Source organism: Geotrypetes seraphini, chromosome 5, assembly GCF_902459505.1.
Source record: "Geotrypetes seraphini chromosome 5, aGeoSer1.1, whole genome shotgun sequence".
NCBI classification, from domain to species: Eukaryota; Metazoa; Chordata; class Amphibia; order Gymnophiona; family Dermophiidae; genus Geotrypetes; species Geotrypetes seraphini.
The window spans coordinates 232,191,904-232,215,530 of NC_047088.1; the positions used below are offsets into that span (position 1 = coordinate 232,191,904).

The following is a 23,627-nucleotide window of genomic DNA, read 5'->3' on the forward strand; positions in this document are numbered from 1 at the left end:
AATGTTCTTTTTGCTTGGGTCACACCCCCGTCCATTTAGGGCACTCTGGCAGGCTACCAAGTGACTGGCTAAGCGTCACCTTTCACAATATATAGAATCAGGCCCTAAATGCACGATTTTGCCTATCTGTGGTTGTATCAATTGCAACCAATATTCCCCATGTGTGCCGCTGTGTTTGTGTATTTGCAGACTGGCACTTAATAAACAGCTTTTTTTTTGCTTTCACTTTCACCTTTCAGCCAGGCTTTGCTTCCAGATATGGCTCCCAAGTACCCAGAGAATGAATTATAGGTATTGCAAGTGCTGTCCCATGCAGGAACCTAACCCTGTTTTCCCAATAGGATCCTCTGTTCATTTTCCACAGTTTTGAGGTGCTAAGGGGCAGATTCTGTAACTGAGTGCCCAAAAATATAGGCGCCTAAAGTAAGGCACCTATTTCATGGCAATCATACTTAGGCATCCATTATAGAACTGTGTCTAACTGAAACTTAAAAGTCTATAATATAGGCCAGGGTTTTAAATGTCTACATTATAGGCAACCAAGTACTTTAGAGAATCGTGCCTAATAGCCCCTAAGTCCTCCACCCCAAAATATGCCTACTTTGGAGTTAGGCGCCTATCTTATGTAGAATTGTGCCTAAAAAGATAGGCGCCTATCAACCAATTCATTTTTACTTCTTTCAATAATGAGCTTATTAAAGCTCATAATTGAAGCCAATATACTAAGGACGCCCAGTCTTAGAAGTTGCCTAAGCAGCTTTTGAGAATCATATACAGGCGTCCATGTCACAGGCGCCGGTTAGAGAATCAGGTTGTCACTGAGCTTATCGCGGCAAGAGATCTCCCTGCCACAATAAGTTTAGCAACAAACCCCCCCCTCCCGCGTGAAGACTACCGGCAGGAGGGATGCCCAGTCCCTCCTGCTGGACCCTTCCCCCCCGTACATTGATGGCAGGAGGGATGCCCAGTCCCTCCTGCTGGCCCCCCCTCCTGAACATCGCAGGTATCCTCCCCGCCGGCCCCCACACCACCCCTGGATCTCATCAGCCCCCCAACCCTCCCGGAAACCCACTTATCTTAAAATGTTGGCTGGCTGGAGGCATCCTTCCTGCCCCTAGCCAGCTGACTCGCCTTTTTACGGATGTCATGCCTGCCCCTTCATGGGCCTTAGGCCCTGATTGGCCGAGGTACTTAAGGCCCCTCCCATAGGAGGGGCCTTAGGCACCTAGGCCAAGCAGAATCTTAGGCCCCATTCGCTGTGCATTATGTAATGCACTGGGAGTGGCCTAAGATTCCAATTGGCCAGGTCCCTTGGGCCATGGCAGCAGTTGGCTGTCTACAATCAGGACGCCATTTATAGAATTTGGCCCACATTTCCTACCTTAGGTGCTTATTTATTTATGCGCCTATTTGGCACCTATATTTAGGGGCCTTTTATAGAATTTCCCTGTAAGTGTACTGCTGAGCCGAACTTCAATTTTCCCACAGACACATTTCGCTATTTGTGATTTTGCTTTTCCCAAATGTTTATGGGAGCCGTACTACTGCGAATAGCGAGAGCAGACTGTAAGTACAAATTAGCACCAATTAACTCCAGTTATAGCTGACTATTAGTAGTTAGTGCCCCTAGTGCCTAATTCATGAATTAACTTACATGCATAACTGGCGCTATTCTATTGCCTGCGTTTGCAAGTTTGTGCTGTAACTATTGAAAAGTGCGTGCAAGTTTATAGAATGAGAGGCTGTCACATTGGGCAGTAAATGAGAGCATATCTTCATCGAGGAAATGAATAAAACATTCTGCAACATTTTCTTCCTCAGAACCTCAGACCTGCTCTTTAAAAGATTTCCTCTGTGCAAATGGGAACTGCATTTCTGCCAGATACTGGTGCGACGGAGATTATGACTGTGCTGATGGATCTGATGAGGTATGATTCTTCACATAGCATAAAAGAAAAGCAGAAGAGTCCTACAGAATCATATTTTGTTTAGAGCGAATATTGCCCAAGCATGATTATAGGCATCATTGCCAGTGTGCCGTCTACAATTGCAGTAAATATATTTTTTTTAGTGTACAGGAACAAAAACTCATTAAAGGGGAATCAGAGTTCAAAATAAAAAGTAGTAACTGAATTTAACCGAATGGAAAATAATACTCATATCAGCTTTCACTTGCCTGCAATGGATGAAATCCTATACCTCATCATGGACACTTATAAGTTCTCTGACAACTGTATGGTCATTCTCTTCAGTTTATAGCCCATGCTGCAATACTGAGATGAAAGAAGTCAGCATTTGGCTTTAACTAATCCATAAGGGCACATTTATAACCGTTGAAGACTAAAACCTTACAGTATACGAGTTTTCATGATATCAAACTGGAGGCAGTATTTTGGTGTACAAAGAACTGAAATCATGAATCTTTCTGCAAGTTTAAGAATTAACCCCCCCCTTTAGTAAGCCATGGGAGAGTTTTATACCGTGGCCCAGAATTCTAATACTCCGACGCTGCTCTGACACTCATAGAATTCCTTTGCGCATTAGAGCAGCATCAGGAAAAGGGAGCCTAAGAAACTCATCACAGAGAAAAAGAAAATTCTCTTATCACTTAGAGATTTTTTTTATATGAAATTTATTGTCATGCAACTGTCTGTTCATATCTACTCAAACACTGCTTTGGGGCTCTTTAAATAAAATGCATTAGAAAATGGGCTTATTGTATTTTAACATGGAACTTTTCTGTGTGATAAGCCCTTTTTTAATGCTGCCGTAAAATAGAGCTTTTTTCTCAAATCGTGCACTCAGCACTGTTGCTCTTACCTTTCATGGTCTATCGTGGCACAATGATGACACTCAGGCTTTTATCAACTCAAGTGGAATTTATTTGGCCGCAGCCATAACAGCACAATTACATAAACTGTTATCAACGTAACATCATTATCAAGCATGAACGGTGATGAACTGTACACTGTAACCGCACTTCAAAAATGGCATAACACACAATGTACATCACCAGGCAACATATAAGGAACTGATGGTCAGGCGCACAGCATCTGGCTCTCTATTCCACACAATGTGGGGCGCCGTACAAGCTTCCCCAGCTCGCCGGACCCTTCCCGTTCAAGGAGGTGTCCCATCGTCAGCGGTACCTTGTTGTGAAGATCATGGCCTGGCCTCCTGCCGTCCAAGCAAGGCGACGTGCCCCATGTCTTAACCACTGTAAAGATGTCAGCCTTCTACCCATATGCTGTGCTTACCTGCCACTACCCGTGATAGCGAAACCTCGCTTACCTGGGTCTCCGTCAGGAAAAGGGGCGATTTCCCTTCCGCTTCCCCTTCTTCTCCTAACCCTTCCCCCCACCCCTCTTCTCGCTCCGGCTTCGGCCGATTTGGCCTCGCTCCTCCCTATACGGGATCGGAGCTTGTTCTTTCTTTTCGTTTTTTTTGCAGGTCCCACACTGATCCCACACTAACCCCCTCTTTTACTAAGGTACGCAAATTGAATTGGCACGCGCTAAATGCTAACGTGTCCGTAGACTAACATGTACATATTAGCATTTAGCGCGCGCTAATCGGTTAGCGCACCTTAGTAAAAGAGGGCCTAACTTTTTCATTAGCGTGTGAGACCCCCCCCCAAAAAAAAAATTTACATGGGCGCACTTATTGCCTCCTATTCAGAAGGTGTTAACCAGTTAAATGTATTGAACCAAAACATCCTAGCTGATTAATGCAGATATGCCCATTCCCTCTCTATCATTCAGCCATAAATATCCCGAAATAAAGCTTATAAATTAAAGCCTCAGCAACACCACTCAAAACTCAGAAACCTCTTTGCTTTAAGCTTTACGTGTTAAATCCTCATCGGTTCACCCTGCTCCTAGAACTTTCCTATATATTTATGCTTTTATTTTATTTTAATTTTAATCCATATCAAAAATTTTTTTAATATTCTTAAATAATTCATTTAAAGTAATCCACTTAGCTTTGTGGTTCCACAAACAGGGCATTTAATTTCATATTAACAGGGAGCCTTGGTCGACATGGTTCACTAACAGCTTTATCAAGACCATTCCCCTGCTGGGATCATCACCAGGAGCAAGGGGCAAGAGAGTAGGCGGTGATCCCAACAGGGGAATGGTCTTGATAAAGCTGTTAGTGAAACATGTTGACTGTTTGATGAATTACCCCCTAAAGTGCTTAAACCATCTTTGGTCCTGTTGTGCTTCTTGGCCATTTCCATGCAAATGGCTTTTCTTCCGTTGCCTACCTTTGAGCACCATGTACAGAATAGTGCTAAGCACTATTTTTTTCAGTGCCATGGGGAGTGGCCTAAGGGATCTGACTAATCGGAATATTAGGCCATTCCCACTACATCCCAGAATGCACTGGGAGAGAGGCCTAAGATTATGGTTTACCCAGGCACCTAAGGTCCCTTCCATAGGGCCAGTCAGGATGCACCGGGAAGGGGAAGGCCCACCATTCTGTGGATGTGGGCCTGCCAGCCAGAGGGAGTAAGCATCCTTCCGGCCTATGAAAAATAGGTACTAGTGAGGTCCAGGTGGAATTGGGGGTGTCATGGTGGGGGCATGTGTTCAGGGTGGATTTTATGGCAAGAGGGACTGGGCATCCCTCTTGCTGGTGATCTTCGGAGGGAGGGGGGTGGCGGCAGGAGGGATTGGGCTTTCCTCTTTCTGGGGGATGTCTCGGAGGTGGCAGCAGGAGAGATTGGGCAGCCCTCCTGCCGGAGGTTGTATCTGGGGGCTGGTGGCAGGAAGAATTCAGCACACCTTCTATCGTGGATATTCAGGAGTGGGTTTTTTTTTGTGGGTTCCAGTAGGAGGGAGTTGACAATCCCTCCTGCTGGTTGACTTTGTGGGTGTGATGGGTTCCCTGCTGTGGCCCTAGGGAGATGCGTAGGGACACCTAATCTCGCTTATGGCCACTTCTGGGTGAAACCACACCCTTGGGTGAGCTTAAGCTGCCCTACACACGTCCCTCGACTAGCAAAAATGCCTACATTGTAGGCAATCTGCCTTGGGGTGTTTTTTTAATGTGTGTCCTGATTGGCTGGTTAGACAGTGGTAGGATGCCACCCAACGCCTACATTCAAGACGCTGTTTATAGAATTTGCCCCTAAGTGCTCCCATGTTAATTTTTTGGGTGGTCTCACACGATAATGTTAGTATGCATTAAACGCTAAGATGCCCATTATATTCCTAAGGGTGTCTTTAGCGTTTAGTGCGTAATTCTCTTTAGCGTGCTAAATTTAGTGGGCGGTAAGCTCTCTATCTTCACCTAACTAGCCAACAGCAGAGTACATTAAAAAATAAATTAGGCACACTCTACTAATGAAGGCGCATAGTGATGCCTAAGCCTGCTGGCTCAATGTTAGATTCCATTTATAGAATATTGCATAGCGCCGGGAACCATGCCTAACTTTAGGCTTGGCTATTTACACCAACTGAAATGTGGTATAAAACTTTGCACCTAAATTAGGTGCATATACCCCTATTCTATAGCCGCACGTGTAAATTGCAGGAATGCCCCAATCTGCCCATGCTATGGCCGTGCCCCACTTTTGGAACCACGCATAAAATTTATTCATGTGTCTTCTGTGGCTAAATTTGCACAAATAAATTTTATTAATATCAATTAGAATCAGTAATTGCCTGTTAAGATCCCAATTATCAGTGTCAATTGACTTGCTAGTCAGTTATACTGTGCATGCGAATTGGGCACATGACCTTATTTGCATGTGCAATTTTTAGTGCCTTTTATAGAATTCAGGGGTTAGCACACAGAAATACAAAATTATCACAAAACATTGTAGTAAAAGATCCCCTTTGTGACTTTTAGGAGCTCTTTCACTTTATCTATAGCCCCCAATGTGCAACGCTCCTGCAGTGTTGGAAATGATAATATCACAGTCACCTCCTCATCCATCAAATGCTTCACCTGCCAGATTCCTTTAGCATGCCATGGTTGAAATTCTGCATCCTGGGAGAAATGTTCCATTTTCCAACAATGGAAGATATAGGTTATACAGTTCCTTTCTCCCAAGGGACTGGCATAATCTATTCCATGCCCATCACACTGACTGAAGAAGCTAATCACACTTTATAGTAGCAGGCAAAAGGTGACACTGAGCATGCAAGATCTAAGCCAAACTATAGGGCCTGCTTAACTGTTATCATTCTTTCGATATTCAAAAAGCCCCTTATAATTTCTTTCCTTTTAATCTTTCCTTAGACATGGAGCTTTGCTGGTTTGAATTCACAATTTTTCTTTTCTTTCTTTTTTTTTTATTATTCACTTTCATTAATATATCAAAACATTTTTATACATAGCAAAATACAATGATTCACAGAAACAAAATTATACAAAACTAGTCATTAAGCCCATTACATTAACGGGTGCTAGAATACTGTTCACCCTCTATGTTGCCCCTTCCATTCACTGCCCTCTCTTCTCTTTCCATCCAGTGTCCGCCCCCTCTCTCTCTGTCCCATATGGCCTCTCTCCATCTCCTCTTTCCTTTTCCCTTGGTCTGGCATACCTTCCTCCTTCCCTCCATGCCCTGCCATCTGTTCTTCCCTCCAAGCCATTCTCTCCCCCTCTGCTCACTTTCCTCCTTCAACTATTTCATCGGGCAACAGCAGCATTTACAATTCATTGCTGTTGTGGCTTCAGGTATTCCTCTCTGACGTGTCCTGTGTTCATGAAAACAGGAAGTAGGCAGCTGCTGCCTGAAGCACCCGAGGCAGACGCTTCTCTCCCCTCCCAGCCCAACCCCCGCTGACTCTGCAACCCTCCCCTCCCAGCCCAACCCCCGCTGACTCTGCGACCCTGCCGGCGAGATGACTTTAATAACAAACCTCCCTCCAGCGTTGGCAGCCGCAGCACGCTAAACAGGCTGGTTTGCGGCTTTTTTTTGCCATTGAGTCTCTCTGTCGCGTCATTGATGACATCATTAGTGACGCGGCAGAGGGCTCAACTGCAGGAGAAAGTCGTGAAGCAGCCTGTTTAACGTGCTGCGGCTGCCAACGCTGGAGGGAGGTTTGTACCGGTATGTACAGAAGCGATACGTCTCTCCCCCTCCAGTACCTGTGCAGCACTTTGCTGCGGCGCATCCTCCCATCCTGAGTCGGCCACAGCGCTCGAGTCTGTTTCTCCCGCTTTGTCTAGCCGCCGCATACGCACTCTGGCCACGGACCTACAGATCACGGATCAGGGATTACAGATCACGCAGGTCTGAGTGCGCATGCGCGGCTAGCGTTTTATTATATAGGATACTCACAACTTGACAATAAACATTAGTTAGTTAGGTGCCATCGACTCGTGTTCAAGAGACTTGATGAATTACAGATCTAAAAAGAAATTGTTTTTCTGCTAGTCCGGTAAGGTCCTCCAGCGTCATCCCCATGGTTGTTTTCAATGAGGTAGATTCTGTAAAGCGCATCTAAAGTTAGGCATAGTTTAGACATCCAGCTAATCACGATTCTACAAAAGTATAAAAAAAATTAGTGAAATGGGAGACTTCACACACATTTCACTTTTTTAACATATCTTTTTTATTCCATTGCATTTTGTTTGCCTTTTGCTGGTTTGAGCATTTTCAGTATTAAATAGTCACCTTCATCAACTAAATATTGTAATTCATTTAGGTGTAATTTTCCTATTTCATGCTTGACAGCTTTACATGTAAAGAAATTTGTGTTGTATAATACGTAGAAGGATGTTTTAAAAGAGCTGAATGATTCCTCCTAATAGAGCCTGTCTGTAATTCAGTGTCTGCCAAATTATGATCTAGGACTATCTATCTATTCAGTAAGTTTGTTAAGCAGCATACCAAATGCCTTTATCCATGTTCCCCATAGAAAGCATTTTATTCTTTAATCACGAATTTGCTGTCTGCACATATACACATGCTAGCTACAGATTTTTGTTGCTCTTGTTTTAAACAGAGAAACTGTGAAAGTGGTTGTTCAAAAGATCAATTCCAGTGCTCCAATGGGCGGTGCATATCTTTAAAATGGAAGTGTGACGGGCATGCAGATTGCAAATTTGGGGATGATGAGAAAAGTTGTGAGCCAGGTAAAGAAAAAAAAAGTGAATTACTTTAATTAAACATATATAATCATTTACAGACAAAATAGCAGTATGCCAACCTATGGAAAAAAATGATAAAATTCAGCATGATTTCCTTAGAGTGCTTTAGTCAGAAACATATATAACACTGGCCAACACTCATTTTGGTACCTCAAATGTTAAGACCTGTTTCTGGGTATGTGTGACCTGCTGATTCCAATAATGGCACCAGTTTTCTCCTATCAGCTCTAGTTTTTGAGATACAGTTTTTAGCACCGGCCACGGTGGTAAGAACGCCAAAGCTGAAAAAATTTCTAAAAGGGTAATTACCTTAAAAGTGTATTAACTAAAAAAAACCCCAATTCTTATCTCTCCTCTATACACTACCAAAGACTTCCTAAAAAAATAATAAGCCTTCAAGCACTTATCAAAGGATAATAATACAGTAATTTGATGAATCTGCTCAGGGAGTGCATTCCACAGTCGTAGACCTGTAACACTAAAAACTCGTGCATGGATTGTAACCACTGCATTATCTCATAAAGATGGCACCTCTAACTTGCTGAGATCCAGGCCTCAACAAACGAGAAGGTACCTATAGAACCCACAACTTTTAGCAATTCCTGCCACGTGGCTTTAAATACTAGCACAAGTATCTTGAACTGAATTCTCCAAGCTATCGATAACCGATGTTCGCTGCGGGAAAGACCTTCAATCATTCTATCTGACGCATTCTGCGTGACTTGCAATGCCCTCAGCACTTTTCTTGGAATAATAATAATAATAATAATAATAGTTTATTTTTATATACCGCCATACCCATGCGAGTTCAAGGCGGTTTACATTGAGTTACATTAGGGTCTGCATAGACAGGCAGATTTACAATTATTTTTCAGAATTACAGATTTGTTATTCGAATTACAGATTTGTTATTAGAATTACAGAGTAACATAGTTTCACTTATTTATCAGCTTTATTTGATCTAGAAAGAGGATGCGGGACGAGGGGAAAAAGAGGGGGGGAAGGCCTACTGAGGGGGCCCGATTGGGGAGGGGGGGAGATATTGTCAGGGGGGGGTACCGTTCGGGTCTTGTTTGCGGAATAGGTAAGTTTTAAGTGATTTTCTGAAACCGAGGTAAGTGGGGGCCTCTAGTATCATTTGTGCAAGCCATGGGTTCAGCTTGGCTGCTTGGAAGGCGAAAGTTCTGTCGAGGAATCTTTTGAAGTGACAAAGTTTGGGTGAGGGGAAGGCGAACAGCTGAATACGACGGGATTTGTTTTTGGTGCGGTAGAGGTTGAAGTGAGGATTGATGTAACTTGGTGAGGAACCATTTACCGCCCTGTAACAGAAGCATGCGAATTTGTAGAGGACTCTAGACTCGAAAGGCAGCCAGTGGAGTTGGTGGTAGAATGGGGTGACATGTTCCCATTTCTTTAGGCCAAAGATGAGGCGCACGGCGGTATTCTGGATTATTTTTAGTCTCCTGGTTGTTTTCTTCGTGGCGTTAAGGTATATGATGTTGCAGTAATCTAGAATACTGAGGACGGAGGATTGTACGAGAAGGCGGAAGGAAGTGTCGTTGAAGTATTTTTTTATAGTGCGAAGTTTCCAAAGTGCTGAGAAGCTTTTCCTGATGACGAGGTCGGTGTGATTTTCTAAAGAAAGATTTTTGTCCAGCGTGACTCCCAGGATTTTTAAGGTTGGTTCGAGGGGGAAGGTCATTCCTTTCAGTTGAATTGTAGTTTCTTTGATTTTGTCATTGGGGGTGGCTAGGAAGAATTTAGATTTATCGGGGTTTAGTTTCAGTCTGAATGCTAGCATCCAGAGTTCGATCTGGTTGAGAACGTTTGTTGTGTGGTCGAGTATTTCATGTGAAAAGTTAGTGAGTGGGATGGAAATTGTGATGTCGTCTGCATAAATGAAGAATTTGAGCTTGAGGTTATGGAGAAGGTTGCCTAGGGAGGCCAGGTAGATGTTGAAAAGGGTGGGGGATAAGGGGGAGCCTTGCGGGACCCCGCAGGTGTTGTCCCAGCTGTAAGAGAGAGAGTTATTCTTGCATACTTTGTAGGATCTATTTCTTAGGAATCCCTGGAACCAGTTGAGGACCTGGTCTGAGATGCCGATGTGAGCCAGGCATTTGAGGAGAATGGTGTGGTCTACCAGGTCAAAGGCGCTGCTCAGGTCAAGTTGTATGATTAAGGCACTTGAGCCCTGACTAAAGAGCGTGTGGAGGTGGTCGAGAAGGGAAGCTAAGATGGTTTCCGTGCTGTGGTCAGTGCGAAAGCCTGATTGACAGTCGCTGAGTATGTTAAATTTATCTAGGTATGCAGAGAGTTCCGTCTTAACCAGCCCCTCCGCAATTTTGGTGAATAAGGGGATACTGGCGATCGGTCTGTAGTTAGAAGGGGCATTGGGTGGTTCATTCGCATTTTTTATAATAGGGGTGATCATAATGTGGCCTTGCTCAGAGGGGAAGTTTCCTGAGGAAAGTAGAAAGTTAACCCATGTCATCATTTTTGCTTTGAAGCTGGGGGGTGCCGTTTTCATGATATTAGGTGGGCATGTGTCCAGTTTGCAATGGGAGTGTGTATATTTGTTGTAGTATGAGTTGAAGGTTTGCCAGTCGATTACTGCGAATTGTTTCCAACAGAGGTCCGCTCTGGCTCCTGGGTCTGGGTTTGGTGAGTAGATGTCTGGGAGAATGGGGAACAGCTCAAGGGGGTTGGGGCTGGGGGGTAGTGTTAGTCTTAGTTTTTGAATCTTGGTGTTGAAGAAGTCAGCGAGAGAGTCGGGAGTTAAGGTGGATTCTTCGTGTATGTTTGTGTGGGTCTCTAAGTTATATAGGTCATTGACCAGTTTGAAGAGATCGCTGCTATTGGTTTTTATGTTTCCTATCTTGATGGAGTAGAAGTTTTTTCTTTTTTCATTTATGAGGGTTTTGTAGTTTTTTACTTTTTGCCTCCAGGCCGATCTGTGTTCAAGGGAACCCGTTTTTTGCCATAATCTTTCAGCTTTCCTAAGGTCTTTCTTGTATAGCAGCAGATCATGGTCGAACCAGCCTTCTTGGTTGGGGGTTCTATGTTTGCGGGTTTTTGGGGGGGCAATCTCATTTAGTATGTCGGTACTGGTCTGGATCCAGGATGTCATGAGTTGTTCCGTTTGTTCGGTAGGATTGGTGTTAATTTCGAAGTGGGACCAAAATTCCGTTGGGTCAATCTTTCCTCTAGTAGTGTGGGTTTTGATGGATCTTGTTTTGCCGTTTTTCTGGAGTTTGTTTTGGCATCCGATGGAGAAGGTACATAGGCGGTGGTCGGACCAGAGGGAGTCCGACCAGTTTCCTTGTTTCCAGTAGAATGTGGGGTTGGATAGTTCCTTGGAGGAGAGAGTCACCAGATCTAACTGATGACCTCCTTGGTGGGTTGTGACAGGGGGATGTTTGTCATATCCTAATTGGGAGAGCAGAGACCAAAGGTCTGCTGTTTCTGGTTGGTCCGTTTTTTCAAGGTGTAAGTTGATGTCTCCGCATAGTAGGTTATAGGGGCTTGTTAAAGAGTTGGTTAGGAGGGATTCTGTGAAGTTCTCTTTGATCGTGGTCCATTTTTTTGGAGGTATGTAGAATAAAGTTATGGTTAGTGAGGAGGGCAGAGAATTTGAAGTTAGGGAGATGGTCAAGATTTCCGAGTTGGGCGAAGATATTGTGTTAAGAATGGTACCTTTTAGGTGGTCTCGGAAGATTATTGCAAGTCCTCCTCCTCTTCCCCATGTTCTGGCTAGAGAGAGAATCTTGTATCCCGGTGGTAGACATTCTTTTATGATAATATCTTTGTCTGATAGCTACCCGAAAAACTACCGCCTGCTCAAGAGGAGGCGGTAACGGCTAGTGTGTGCTATTCCGCGCATTAAGGCCCCAATGCACCTTTGTAAAAGGAGCTCTTAGTGTGGTAACACAAAACATTGCATCACTTGCTGGAAATTATCTGGAGAGAACAGTTTTTACAAATTCAAGACCAGACGAATCTAAAAAAAAAAAATCATCCTAACTACTGAGGCAATGTGATCCCAAAATGGTAAAGCTTGAGTCTAACAATACCCCTAAACTTTTAATCTCCTGATATATCGGGATCAACAGCCCATTAGATTCAAAATGCAGAGGGGCATGCATCTAGAAATCCAGTTGAGGAAAACCACAATATTTTGATTTTTGCGACATTCAATCGGAGGCCATTTTTCATCATCCATGAACACAAACAGCCTTTTATGAAACATAAACATCTGGTTTTCTTAAACCTGCCACAGTGCCCAGTATGCCTTGCCAATTTCTTTTTTTTTTCTAGGGGGAGGGGCATCAGTCACTGGGGTGATGTGAGGGCGACCTCCTTGCTCTCTATAGTGGAGTGCTACTCGGTTGGTGCACTTTTGTAAACCTAGACGTCCCAGGTAACACATCAGTCTGTTAGGACATAGATGTTCTTTCTAATTCTGAAATGGGAAATAAATGTTCATTTATAGGCCCACTCTAATTCTACACAAAACATGCCCAGACCAGTCCCGCTTGCCATGTTACGTGTTCTTCAGTTTAAATCGTGTAAAACCCTGTTTGGTAATAGATATGCAATATGAATGTCTTAAGTGTTGTTATATGAATTTATGAAATGATCACCATTGTATATTAAAGCAGGCTCTTATAATTACAGTCAACCCTTGGTTTGCGAGTAACGCGGTTTGTGAGTGTTTTGCAAGACGAGCAAAACACTCCAGCAATTTGTAACTCGCAAACCGAGTGCTGTCTTGCAAAATGAGCAAAATTTACCTGCAGCTTAAGTTGATTTTCCAACCCTGCCGCCCCACGATCTCAGCAACATGCTCAGAGCTGAAACGAGGCGTGTTCTGCTCCTCCACCACACCGTTAAACTAAGCCCCGTGCGCGCCCTACCCAAGAGAAGCCAGCAGCGAGTAACAGCCAATCCCGTTCAACCAAGCCCCACACGCGGCCAACCCAAGAGAAGCCAGCAGCGAGCAACAGCCAATCCCGTTCAACCAAGCCCCATACGCGGCCAACCCAAGAGAAGCCAGCAGCGAGCAACAGCCAATCCCAAGTGTTTCACCCGACGCGTGTTGAAAGTGGCACTCAATCAGCTCAGGGATCCGGGAAGGGGGCGTTGGAGCGATGTACCTTTGAGCCGGGTAGAAGACTGACTGGGGCCGGCTTGTTGTTCCCCTGCCTCTGGCGGTGAATGGATCCTGCTCTGAAGGAGAGGGAATGCAGGACTGAAACAGTGCGCGAGAGAATGGCTAATAAAGTAAGTAAACGAGGCGATCTGTGCCGCTCCCACGCCGCTTTATTGTCCTGTCCTAGATCAACAAAGTAACAATCATATTCAAAAATCCTGATAAGGATGCTCCCTGTTTTGTTTTACTGGAACAGTATAATTCTAAGCTGGGGGGTGAAATTGGATGTACCCAGGACGAACCATTAAAGCAAGAGTGAGGAATGATGTGGAACGAATCAACTGAGTTTCCATTATCTCCTATGGGGAAAGATGCTTTGATATACGAGCGCTTTGGATTACGAGCATGCTTCTGGAACGAATTATGCTCATAAACCAAGGTACCACTGTGTCTATATAATGATATGGTGACACGCCAAAACCACGGAAGACAATAGCGCACCGACAATCCCGCGCAGGACAAATGCATGCAGCCACTTCCCCCGCTTTGAGGCCTTCCCTTTTGTGCTCTAAGGGGGTGTGGGGAGGAACCCCCCACTAAACATAGAAGTCCTCGTGCTCCCATTGGGAGGGTGGGGGTGGGTGTAGGTGAAAATCTCCCCACTACACTGAAAACTCCCGAATAGCGAAAACAACAGGAGTTTTCAGTGTACTGGGGGGTTCCCCCAATCCCCTCCAATGGGAGTGCCAGCAGTTCTAAGTGTAGTTGGGGGTTTCCCCCCACACCCCACCTTAGAACGTACAACGGAAGGCCTCAAAGCGGCAAAAGTGGAGGCACACCTTTGTCCTGCGCTCAGATGTTGGCATGGGATTGCTAGCGTGACGTTGCCCTCTGCGCTTTTGAGGGCATACCTAATGGTATAGTGTATTGTATATTTGGAAAAGGGTATGTGCGCTTGAGCATATGATTCATTTCAATTTTCATTGCTTTCTTATTTAAGACGTACAAGTTGCCTCCATTGCCTAAGGCTTCATGCCTATTTTATGTAGTGTATTACATTTATGATATACAGTATATACAGATCAGTTTTTTTTTTTGTTTGTTTTTTTAATTCAATTTTTCTATACCGTTCTCCCAGGGGAGTTCAGAACGGTTTTAAATGAATTTATTCAGGTACTCAAGCATTTTTCCCTGTCTGTCCCGGCAGGCTCACAATCTGCCTAATGTACCTGGGGCAATGGGGGGATTAAGTGACTTGCCCAGGGTCACAAGGAGCAGCGTGGATTTGAACCCACAACCCCAGGGTGCTGAGGCTGTAGCTTTTAACCACTGCGTCACACACTCCCCTCCTTAGAAGAATGGATTCTTCAAAGGATAATTTCATCAACTTATATGCCAGTGCACATACATATTTTATCTGGCACAATTACTATACACCAACCCACATCAGCCTCCTACTGAACATTTTATTTAGTTATCAAAATAAACTTTGCTTGCGTTTTGATTTCCAGATCAACCTCTACGTTTGACTTTGCCCATCCAAAGCGCTGTTTTACCAATTCAGCTTTCAGCATCAGAATTTTGTAAATGAACTGTAGCATAATTTATCTCTTCTAATAAAAGTGCAGAAAATATTTCGTACTTCTGGCACTTGGTCTGAATTATTTGATAATGTCTTAAGCATCTAACCGCATTAAAGCTGCTCTATACCGAGGTCTCTTAAGAAACAATTTTGGATTGCTACTTTGATAGGCCATTTTCATGAGAGTTGGATACATGTTTGCTAAATCAGTAGTCTTTGTCTCGGTGTCAGGTCAAAAGCGCGGCAGGACAAAGGCGCGCCCAAACAATTGAGCGCAGCATGGAGGCGCGCGCCGCACAAAATTACAGTTTTTAGGGGCTCCGACGGGGGGGTTTGTTGGGGAGCCCCCCCACTTTACTTAATAGACATTGCGCCGCGTTGTGGGGGGTGTGGGGGTTGTAACCCCTCACATTTTACTGAAAACTTAACTTTTTCCCTGTTTTTAGGGAAAAAGTTAAGTTTACAGTAAAATGTGGAGGGTTACAACCCCCCAAACCCCCCATAACGCCGGCGCAATGTCTATTAAGTAAACTGGGGGGGCTCCCCAAAAAAACCCCTGTTGGAGCCCCTAAAAACTGTAATTTTCTTCGGCGCGCGCCTCCGTCTTGCGCTCAGTTGTCTATGAACCCTCTGTCTCACCTTATTTATTGTAAACAGTGTTCCCCCGCAAATTTGCGGTTCGCGAATTGCGGACTCACTAATTTGCTGTATTCTCCGACCGCCTCTTCCTGTACTAAATTCAGGCTACACCAATCAGGAGCTGCGTGTAAAAGCAACAGGAAGAGACAGTTGGAGCACAGAGCGAGTGATTTTGCATCCGCCGTTGCCCCAGCTGCTCGCTCCTGCCTCGGCGCCCCATCTGTCCTCTCCTGCTTCGGTGCCCCAGCTGTCCTCTCCTGCTTCGGTGCCCCAGCTGCCCTCTCCTGCCTATAAAAACCATATTCGTGGTTTTTCAAAATCCATAGGGGTTCCTGGCACGGAACCCCCGCGAATTTCGGGGGAGTACTGTAATGGGGTCCTTTTACTAAGGCGCGCTAACCGATTTAGCACGTGCTAAAGATTAGCGCACTCTAAAATGCTAAGGCACCCTATATTCTATGGGCGCCTTAGCATTTAGCGCACACTAATTTTTAGCGCGTGCTAAATCGGTTAATGCAAGCTAAATCGGTACGTGCGCCTTAGTAAAAGTGCCCCAATGTGCCTATGTCCTTTCAAACTAATTTTTAATAATTGTGTAAATGTACCTATTGGAGGAATGTATAGTACGATCTTATACATTATGCTAAAGCTTATGTTTTGACTCAGCCTCTCCAACCTGTTCTTCAAGCGAATATGTGTGCGCCACTGGAGGATGTATCTCAGCATCTCTGAAGTGCAATGGAAACTACGACTGCAGCGATGGCTCTGATGAGGTAACTGATGCATTACAATACTATTCTTAAATAACCTTTAAATTTAAATCCTCAATCAGGATTGAAAAATGTAAAATATGGAATTGAGCTATTATAGTGTAATTCCTTAGGAAAAAAAAAAAATGTCAATTATTATTATTTTTTTTTTTTACAAGAGAAGACTGAGTCTGCATAAAATTGTCCTAACATACGGCTTTTGACTTAGAGGAGACATGAGAGAAACCTTCAAGATCATGAAGGGCATAGAAAAAATAGACAGGGACAGATTTTTCAAATTAAGGGGATCAATAAGTACAAGGGGGCACTCAGAGAAATTGAAAGGAGAGAGGTTTAGAACAACCGCCAGGAAGTTCTTTTTCACACAGAGAGTGGTGGATACATGGAACGCGCTACCAGAGGATGTGATAAACAGGAGCACGCTACAGGGGTTCAAAGAAGCTTTGGATAGGTACTTGGAAGACAAAGGGATTGAGGGGTACAGATAAGAGTAGAGGTAGACTATAGGGATGGGATTAGAGGTAAGTTACAAAATTAATCAGGGACCACTGTTCAGGCACTAGCCCTGATGGGCCGCCGCGGGAGCGGACCGCTGAGCAAGATGGACCTCTGGTCTGACTCAGCGGGGGCAACTTCTTATGTTCTTAATAGCATATCTTTGAAACCGGGATTCGACAAATATTTCGATAAAACCTAGATTTTTGAGCTGAGGTGTATTTCCTGATAATACCGGCATAAAACAATCTCCCATCCCGTCTAGGGAGGAGTGCTGCCAAATCGGCCGAAATCCGTTGCGAGTGGGGTAGCAAGAAGGGTTAGGGAGCGGCAGAGAAGGCTAGGGGAGGGGAGGAGCCGTGACGAGGGCCAATCAGGTAGAGCAGGTCAGGAAGCGAAGAAAGGATAGCGGGAGGGGGTGGTGGTGGAAAAAAGTCGCTCTTTCCAATCCGGCACTCAGAGGTGGCCAGCGCGACTTGCTTCTAGAGAGAGACGCTGCGGCCTGTGCCGAGACACACCAGTATAGCCAGGGCTTCCATAAAGGTAGGTAAGCCACGGCAAGGGTCTGGGGGGAACCCCCTGGGAGGTGTGCTGCGCTGTCCGTGGGAGTCATTCTACAGCCGCGGTAGCTGGAGGCGCCGGAGGAGCGGGAAGGTTTGTTGAGTCCCAGCGATTCTGACCCGGTTTGGCCGCGTGGCCTAGAGGGGCAATACCTGGATTTTTGGGCTGTGGTGTATTTCCTGATAATGCCGGCATTCCAACTTCCTTCTCCTAAGGGCAGCCTTCATTGAAGTTGACTCATGCGACGCAAGACATAGTGCGTTGACTCAAAACCTTGCAGTGCAGAGGAGGAGGATGTTCCAGTTCTGACAACTTATCAAAAAATGAGAATGAAAGTTAGTTGGGCTGGCTAGCTAGGAAGCCTGAGGGGTGGCAGACCTGCTAACCTGGCCCGTGGTTGGGAAAATTAGCTGGCTAGTAGCTAAAGTGCGGCTAATGTTGCCTCCCCCCCAGGGAAAACCTAGCAACTGCCTAATAACAAATGTGTGTGACTAAACTAACTAAACTAAACTAAACCTTAAGATTTATATACCGCATCATCTCCACGGATGTGGAGCTCGACACGGTTTACAAGAACTTAAAATATAGGAAGAGAAGGAAAAAAAAGGTTTACATGAACTTATATATAGAAGAGAAGAGTAAGGGGGGATAGAATTACATTTTAGTGAAAAGCCAAGTTTTCAGTTGCTTGCGGAATAATTGGAGGTGACATGAATAGAACTCTATTGGGTCGATATTCCAAGTGATTAAATGGCACTTAACCAGTTAGCACTGCTGGAAATGTCCGGCTAGTGTAAATATATTTATCATACGAGTATTTATTTATTTTAGTATTTATAAACCACTTATTGCTTGCGCAGTTTACATTCAGGTACTCAAGTGAAATGCTCCAACAGTGGGTTCACAATCTGACTAACGTACCTGGGGCAATGGAGCATTAAAGGGCAAATTCTATAAGAAGCGCCCAAAAGTTAGACGCCTATAAAGGCACTGTTCAGTGCGATTCAAGTAAAATTGGGTGCTGTTTACTGAATCACGCTGAGCACCTATTTTGGAGGCGCCCATTAAATAGGCCAGCTCTAGGCACACTTAAAAGTTAGGCACCTAGCTGAGCGCTTAAGAGAAGGGATTCTGTAAGAAGGCGCCCAACACTTAGCCACGCCCACGCCTAACATGCATAGCGCCTATTTTTTTTTAAGGCCGCCTAAATTTTTAGAGGCGCCTTGTTACAGAATCACGCTTTCTTGATAGGCGCCTGTGTTTCAATCAGTGCTGATTAAAAAGCTTGATTGAGCTTGTTATTTAATTTAGAGAGGCGTCTATCTAGATGGGCGCCCCCCCCCCAAAAAAAACATATAGGCGCCTAACTTTAGGCGCTGGTTATAGAATTTGGGCCTAAGTGACTTGCTCAGGGTCAGAAGGAGCAGTGCTGGGCTTGAACCTGCCACCTCAGGGTGCTGAGGCTGCAGCTCTAACCACTAGGCCACTCCCAGCTATTTGAGGTGCATTCTGGGGGCAGAGTCAGCACTTGGCTGTTTAAGTGCCGATATTCAGCAGTTTAACTAGTCAAGGTAAACCCATAAATAAGGGCAGCATAAAATTCAGTCCTATCTTTATGTGATGCACCATAGCTGCTTAAGTGCTGGATATCACACTTAACCGGCTACGCTTTAGCTGGATCCACAACCCGGAAATCCGGTTCATAGACAGTGGAGCGCAAGACGTCAGCGCGCTGACAATCCAGTGCCGACAATTTGGCGCAAGACAGAAGCGCGCGGGGGAAAAAGTAATTTTTAAAGAGCTCCGACAGGGGGTTTTGGGTGGCAACCCCCTCCCACACACTTTATTGGTTAGTGTTCGCGCTGCTGTTGGAGGAGGGTTCGGGGGTTGGAAACCTCCATTATAGCGAAAACTGAACTTTTCTGATTTTTTTTGTGAAAAGTTCCCTTTTCTCTATAATGTGGGGGGTTTCACCCCCCATACCCCCCCCCCGTAACAGCAGCGTGAACACTAACCTTACCCTAACACTAGATACCAAGTGAGTATTTTAAGTGTAGTGGGGGGAGGGTTTCCTTCCCTCAAAAAAGAGGGTTACTTTGTAACCCTCAAAAAGACAAAATAGTATCCGCTGTATGGAGCGCAATTGACGCATTTGATGGGGCACGATCGACAGGGCACAATTGTCCTGCACGCATTTGTTGAGCCACGCATAAAAGTACAGTGTCTTGACGATCTGTGAATCTTTGTGTGGATTTGAATGGCAGCAGAGAGACAGTACATGCCTCACACTGTCTTGGGTAAAAAAAAGAAAGAAAGAAAAATGGCAAAAGCAAAGGGTTTTCTTAAATGAAGAATTCCAGGATAGGCCAACAGCCTGAAAATTTAAAATGAGAGCGGCCGGGGAGGAGGTGGGAACCAGAGAGAGAAGTCTAGGGTAGAGCTGCTATGAGCTCATCAGTATCTCTCCTCTATTATATCACCCTCTGTATTTCTCCCTGGGGACTCCGTTCATCAGATAAGGCACTGTTATCTGTCTCCTTCTCTTCCACCATCAACTCCCAAACTCTTTTCATCCATCTTGCAATGCCATACATCTGGAATAGACTTCCTGAGTTGGTACATCATGCTCTGTCTCTGGCTCTGTTCAAATCAAGGGTAAAAGTCAACCTTTATGAAACTGCTTTTAACTCTTAACTCCTTAGGCGCCTGTTCAATATTTATGTTTTAATCTTCCCATTATAAATTCATGTGCGTTGGGATGGGGGGTTTGTGAGTGGCAGAGGGCAGGACTCACAGACCCCAGTTAGATCATGTGTAGAGGGGGCTTAGAAGTTGAGGGAGAGTAAAGAAAGGGACATGTTCCTGTGGGGACAAATTGGCCTGGTGGGGTTTGGAGGACTGTTGACTGGAGCGTGGAGGACCTAAATTTTTAAGGGATGGGTCAAGATTTTAGAGCTGGAAGGCCAGGGTTGGCTGTAGTGTGATTGTGGTGTGGGACTTGGGGTTGAGGTGGGGAGGAATGAGTGAGAGAGGGTCAGAAGTGCTGTCACATTTCATGTTGCAACCATACTACCAGACTGCCTGTAGAATAGCAGCATTTATTTAGGTGGAGGTAAGAACATAAGAATAGTCTTACTGGATCAGACCAATAGTCCATTAAGCCCAGTAGCCAGTTCTCATGGTGGCCAATCCAGATCACTAGTACCTGGCCAAAACCCAAGGTAGCAATATTCCATGCTACCAATACAGGGCAAACAGTGGCTTCCCCCATGTCTTTCTTAATAACAGACTATGGACTTTTCCTCAAGGAACTTGTCCGAACCTTTCTTAAAACCAGCTACACTATCCACTCTTACCACAACCTCTGGCAATGCGTTCCAGAGCTTAACTATTCTCTGAGTGAGTTAAATGTGGCTCTGCTAGCAGTAGTTAGGATAGCTAGCATATAGTAAAAACTTGTGAACTAGCTGTCACAGCTGGACCACACATCTGACCTGCACTATTGTGTACCGCACTGAAAATGCCATGTTAGCAGCAAAACGCAGCATAGTAGAAGGGCCCCTAAAAGAGGAGAAAGCAAGAAGAAAGATAACATATAAGCTTGCTCTTAGCCAAACTAGGGTTATCAGACTTCCTGGAAAACCTGAACATCTCCTCTTTTTAGAAGACTGTCCGGTTTCCCGGACAGACTATCCAAAACCCGGCAGTTTGTCCAAGTTTTGGAAAGCCCTGAGCTCCAGCCGCGTCGGGAGGGCCTTCAACAAGCATGCGCAGATGATGTCGCACCCTCCAGACACGGCCTAGAGATCAGGGAAAAAGAGACATGCTTTTGGGGAGGGGGAGGGGCTGGAGATAGAACAGGGCAGATTGGAGGCAGAACAAGACAAGGCTAGGATGGAATAAGGCGGTGCCATGTACTTGGGTTTCTCATCGACAAATATGGCAACCCTAATCCATCACATCATGTTGACAGAGAGGCTGAAAATGAATGAAGAACATTGAGAACAAGTGTAAAAAATACAGTTTGTACAACTACAAGTAGAGAAGAACAATGGAAATAAAAACTCTCTAATACACTAGGGAGCTCATAATCAAAACAGAAAAACGTCTATAAACCAGCCTAAATCGGCACTTGGACGATCAGTTACAAAAGTCGTCCAAGTGCCGATGATCAAACCAGGTTTTGGACGTATGTGAAAACGACCTAGGCCTTCACATTGCTGCTGAACGACCAGAGCTAAAAGGGGCGTGTCAGGAGGAGTGGCGAGAGCGGGATTTGGGTGGGACGTGGACCGTCCTAGACTTAGTCGTACTGCATGTATAACCGAAAGTTTTACAACACTGCCAAGACGGAACTTGGACGTTGTGACTTAGTTATGCCAAGTGACCAGATAAGCACTGCGGACACAAAGTACAGACCCACACACACTGCCCCGGTGATCACTGACCCCCCACCCCCATAAAAAACATAATAACAACTTTGCATATCTGCCTCCAGAACATCAGCACCTGGCAGCCTGGCATAGGAAAGCCTAGTAGAGCTGAACAGAGGTGGCTTAAATGGTCTTGGGGTGGGTTAGTGAACCATGGAGAGGAGGACCCAGGCCCATAAGCCACTCTAATCACTGCATTCATGGAGAAACATGTGCACCCCCAAAAAAATTCTCAAAATCCTTTTGTACTGCCATATAGTGCCATAAGGGCTATTGGGGTAGTAGATAGGTGGGTCTAGTAGATTCTGGGGGTGTTTTGGGGGCTCACCATGACCTACAAGGGAACTATTGTGAGATGTTTATGGGGCATCCTTTTTGTGAAGTTCACAGCAGTGCCCTGTAAGGTGTCCCACTACTCTGTTGCCATGTCTGGGTGTCCAGTCCCTTACTTTTCTGGTCCCTCCCATGCCCAAAAGGTCTTTTTCTACGCGTTTTTGAGTTGGATGAATTTTTGGTCGAAAATGGGGTATAAAGATGGACGACTTAGCGGTCTGGACGATCAGACAGCTGGACGTACAGTTGAACGATTTTTGTGAAAAAAAATTTGCTGGATGTATTTTTTGAAAATGGACCTTTTCCCATGTCCGACTTTGGATGCTTTGTGACTTAGGCCAAAACGGACTTAGACGTTTCTTTTGATTATGCCCCTCCACGTGAATAGAAAGAAGAAGTAGACAGAGACCCTATGACACCAAGTAGAAAATAAGTTGAACATTTAAAAACATAGCCTAGTGAAATCTTGAATATATGAGATGGGTGATAAAACTAGAACTAATATGAAACTAAAGCATGTCATTCAAAATTTTGTAGCAGAAAAAAAGTGGAGATGAAAAGTTCAAGTAGATAAGAGATCAAGAATCAAGAACAGTAGGGAGTAGATGCAACAGAGTGAATGAAATCTGATTCAAACAAGGTAAAAAAAAAAAAAAAAGTGACAGATCTAAGGATGAAGGTGACCGAGAACAACTTTTAATATAAACGTTTTGGGGGGTAGTTACTGAGCTATGTTACAACAATAACATGCTATTTACCACTTTATGTGTGTTAAAAAGCAATAATGTTGATTTTATTATTTTAATGCTTTAAGTTACCATGGAATTCATAGTAATATCATGATAAGCATGCCATTATGCAAAACACCTCATTATTATATAAATCAAACAGTGCTGCTTACAATAAAGTCCTCAAGCTGCATTATTACTCAAAACTGGTATTATTATATATATATTTTTTTTTATTATTTTTTATTTTTTTTACTGTAGCATCAGGCTGCAAATAAATGTCCCAATCCTCCTTAGGGAATTCTGAAAAGGGTCAGTGGTAAAAATCAAGAGCTCCTTCCCCCCCACACACACCTTAATCACCCCTAAAGCATTCTTATTCCTACAGGTATTCCCTGGCGTCTAGAATAAGAGAGCAGGACCAAAGCCAAGTTATTCCTGCTCCATTTAGTGCTGGGTTCAAAATGTGCTGGCTCATCCCTACAGTAGTACTGCAGGACTACCACTAGTAGTCATCTGGCATAATTCTGAATCCAGCACCTGAGGGAACAGGAATGATTGGGGTCTCGAGGGTGGGAGTGTTATAGGTAATGGGGTTCAATGACAGGATTGACTTCTGTGTTTGGGGGTTAGGAATAGGAGTGCATGTATTTACCACTAGCCCCTTTAAGAATTCTGTCTAGATTAGAACATCAGTTGCATATTTTGGCCTGATTCTCTGAAGAACAGTACAACTTACAAAGTTTATAGTATGTTGCATTATTCATGTACCACAGGAGTCTATCCTGCAGTACTGAGGTTCTTAAGGTTAGTGACTAATGTGGTAAA

The 23,627-nt window shown here is 44.5% G+C and overlaps 1 protein-coding gene across 1 annotated transcript in view; it reads left to right on the forward strand.

The window, feature by feature from the left end:
- LRP1B (LDL receptor related protein 1B) overlaps positions 1–23,627 on the forward strand; it is a 1,445,547-nt gene that overhangs the window by 1,206,852 nt on the left and 215,068 nt on the right. The window contains exons 66-68 of the mRNA XM_033944130.1: positions 1,822–1,928; positions 7,965–8,094; positions 16,146–16,252. Coding sequence (XP_033800021.1) covers positions 1,822–1,928; positions 7,965–8,094; positions 16,146–16,252 — 344 coding nt within the window. The remainder of the gene's footprint in view (positions 1–1,821; positions 1,929–7,964; positions 8,095–16,145; positions 16,253–23,627) is intronic.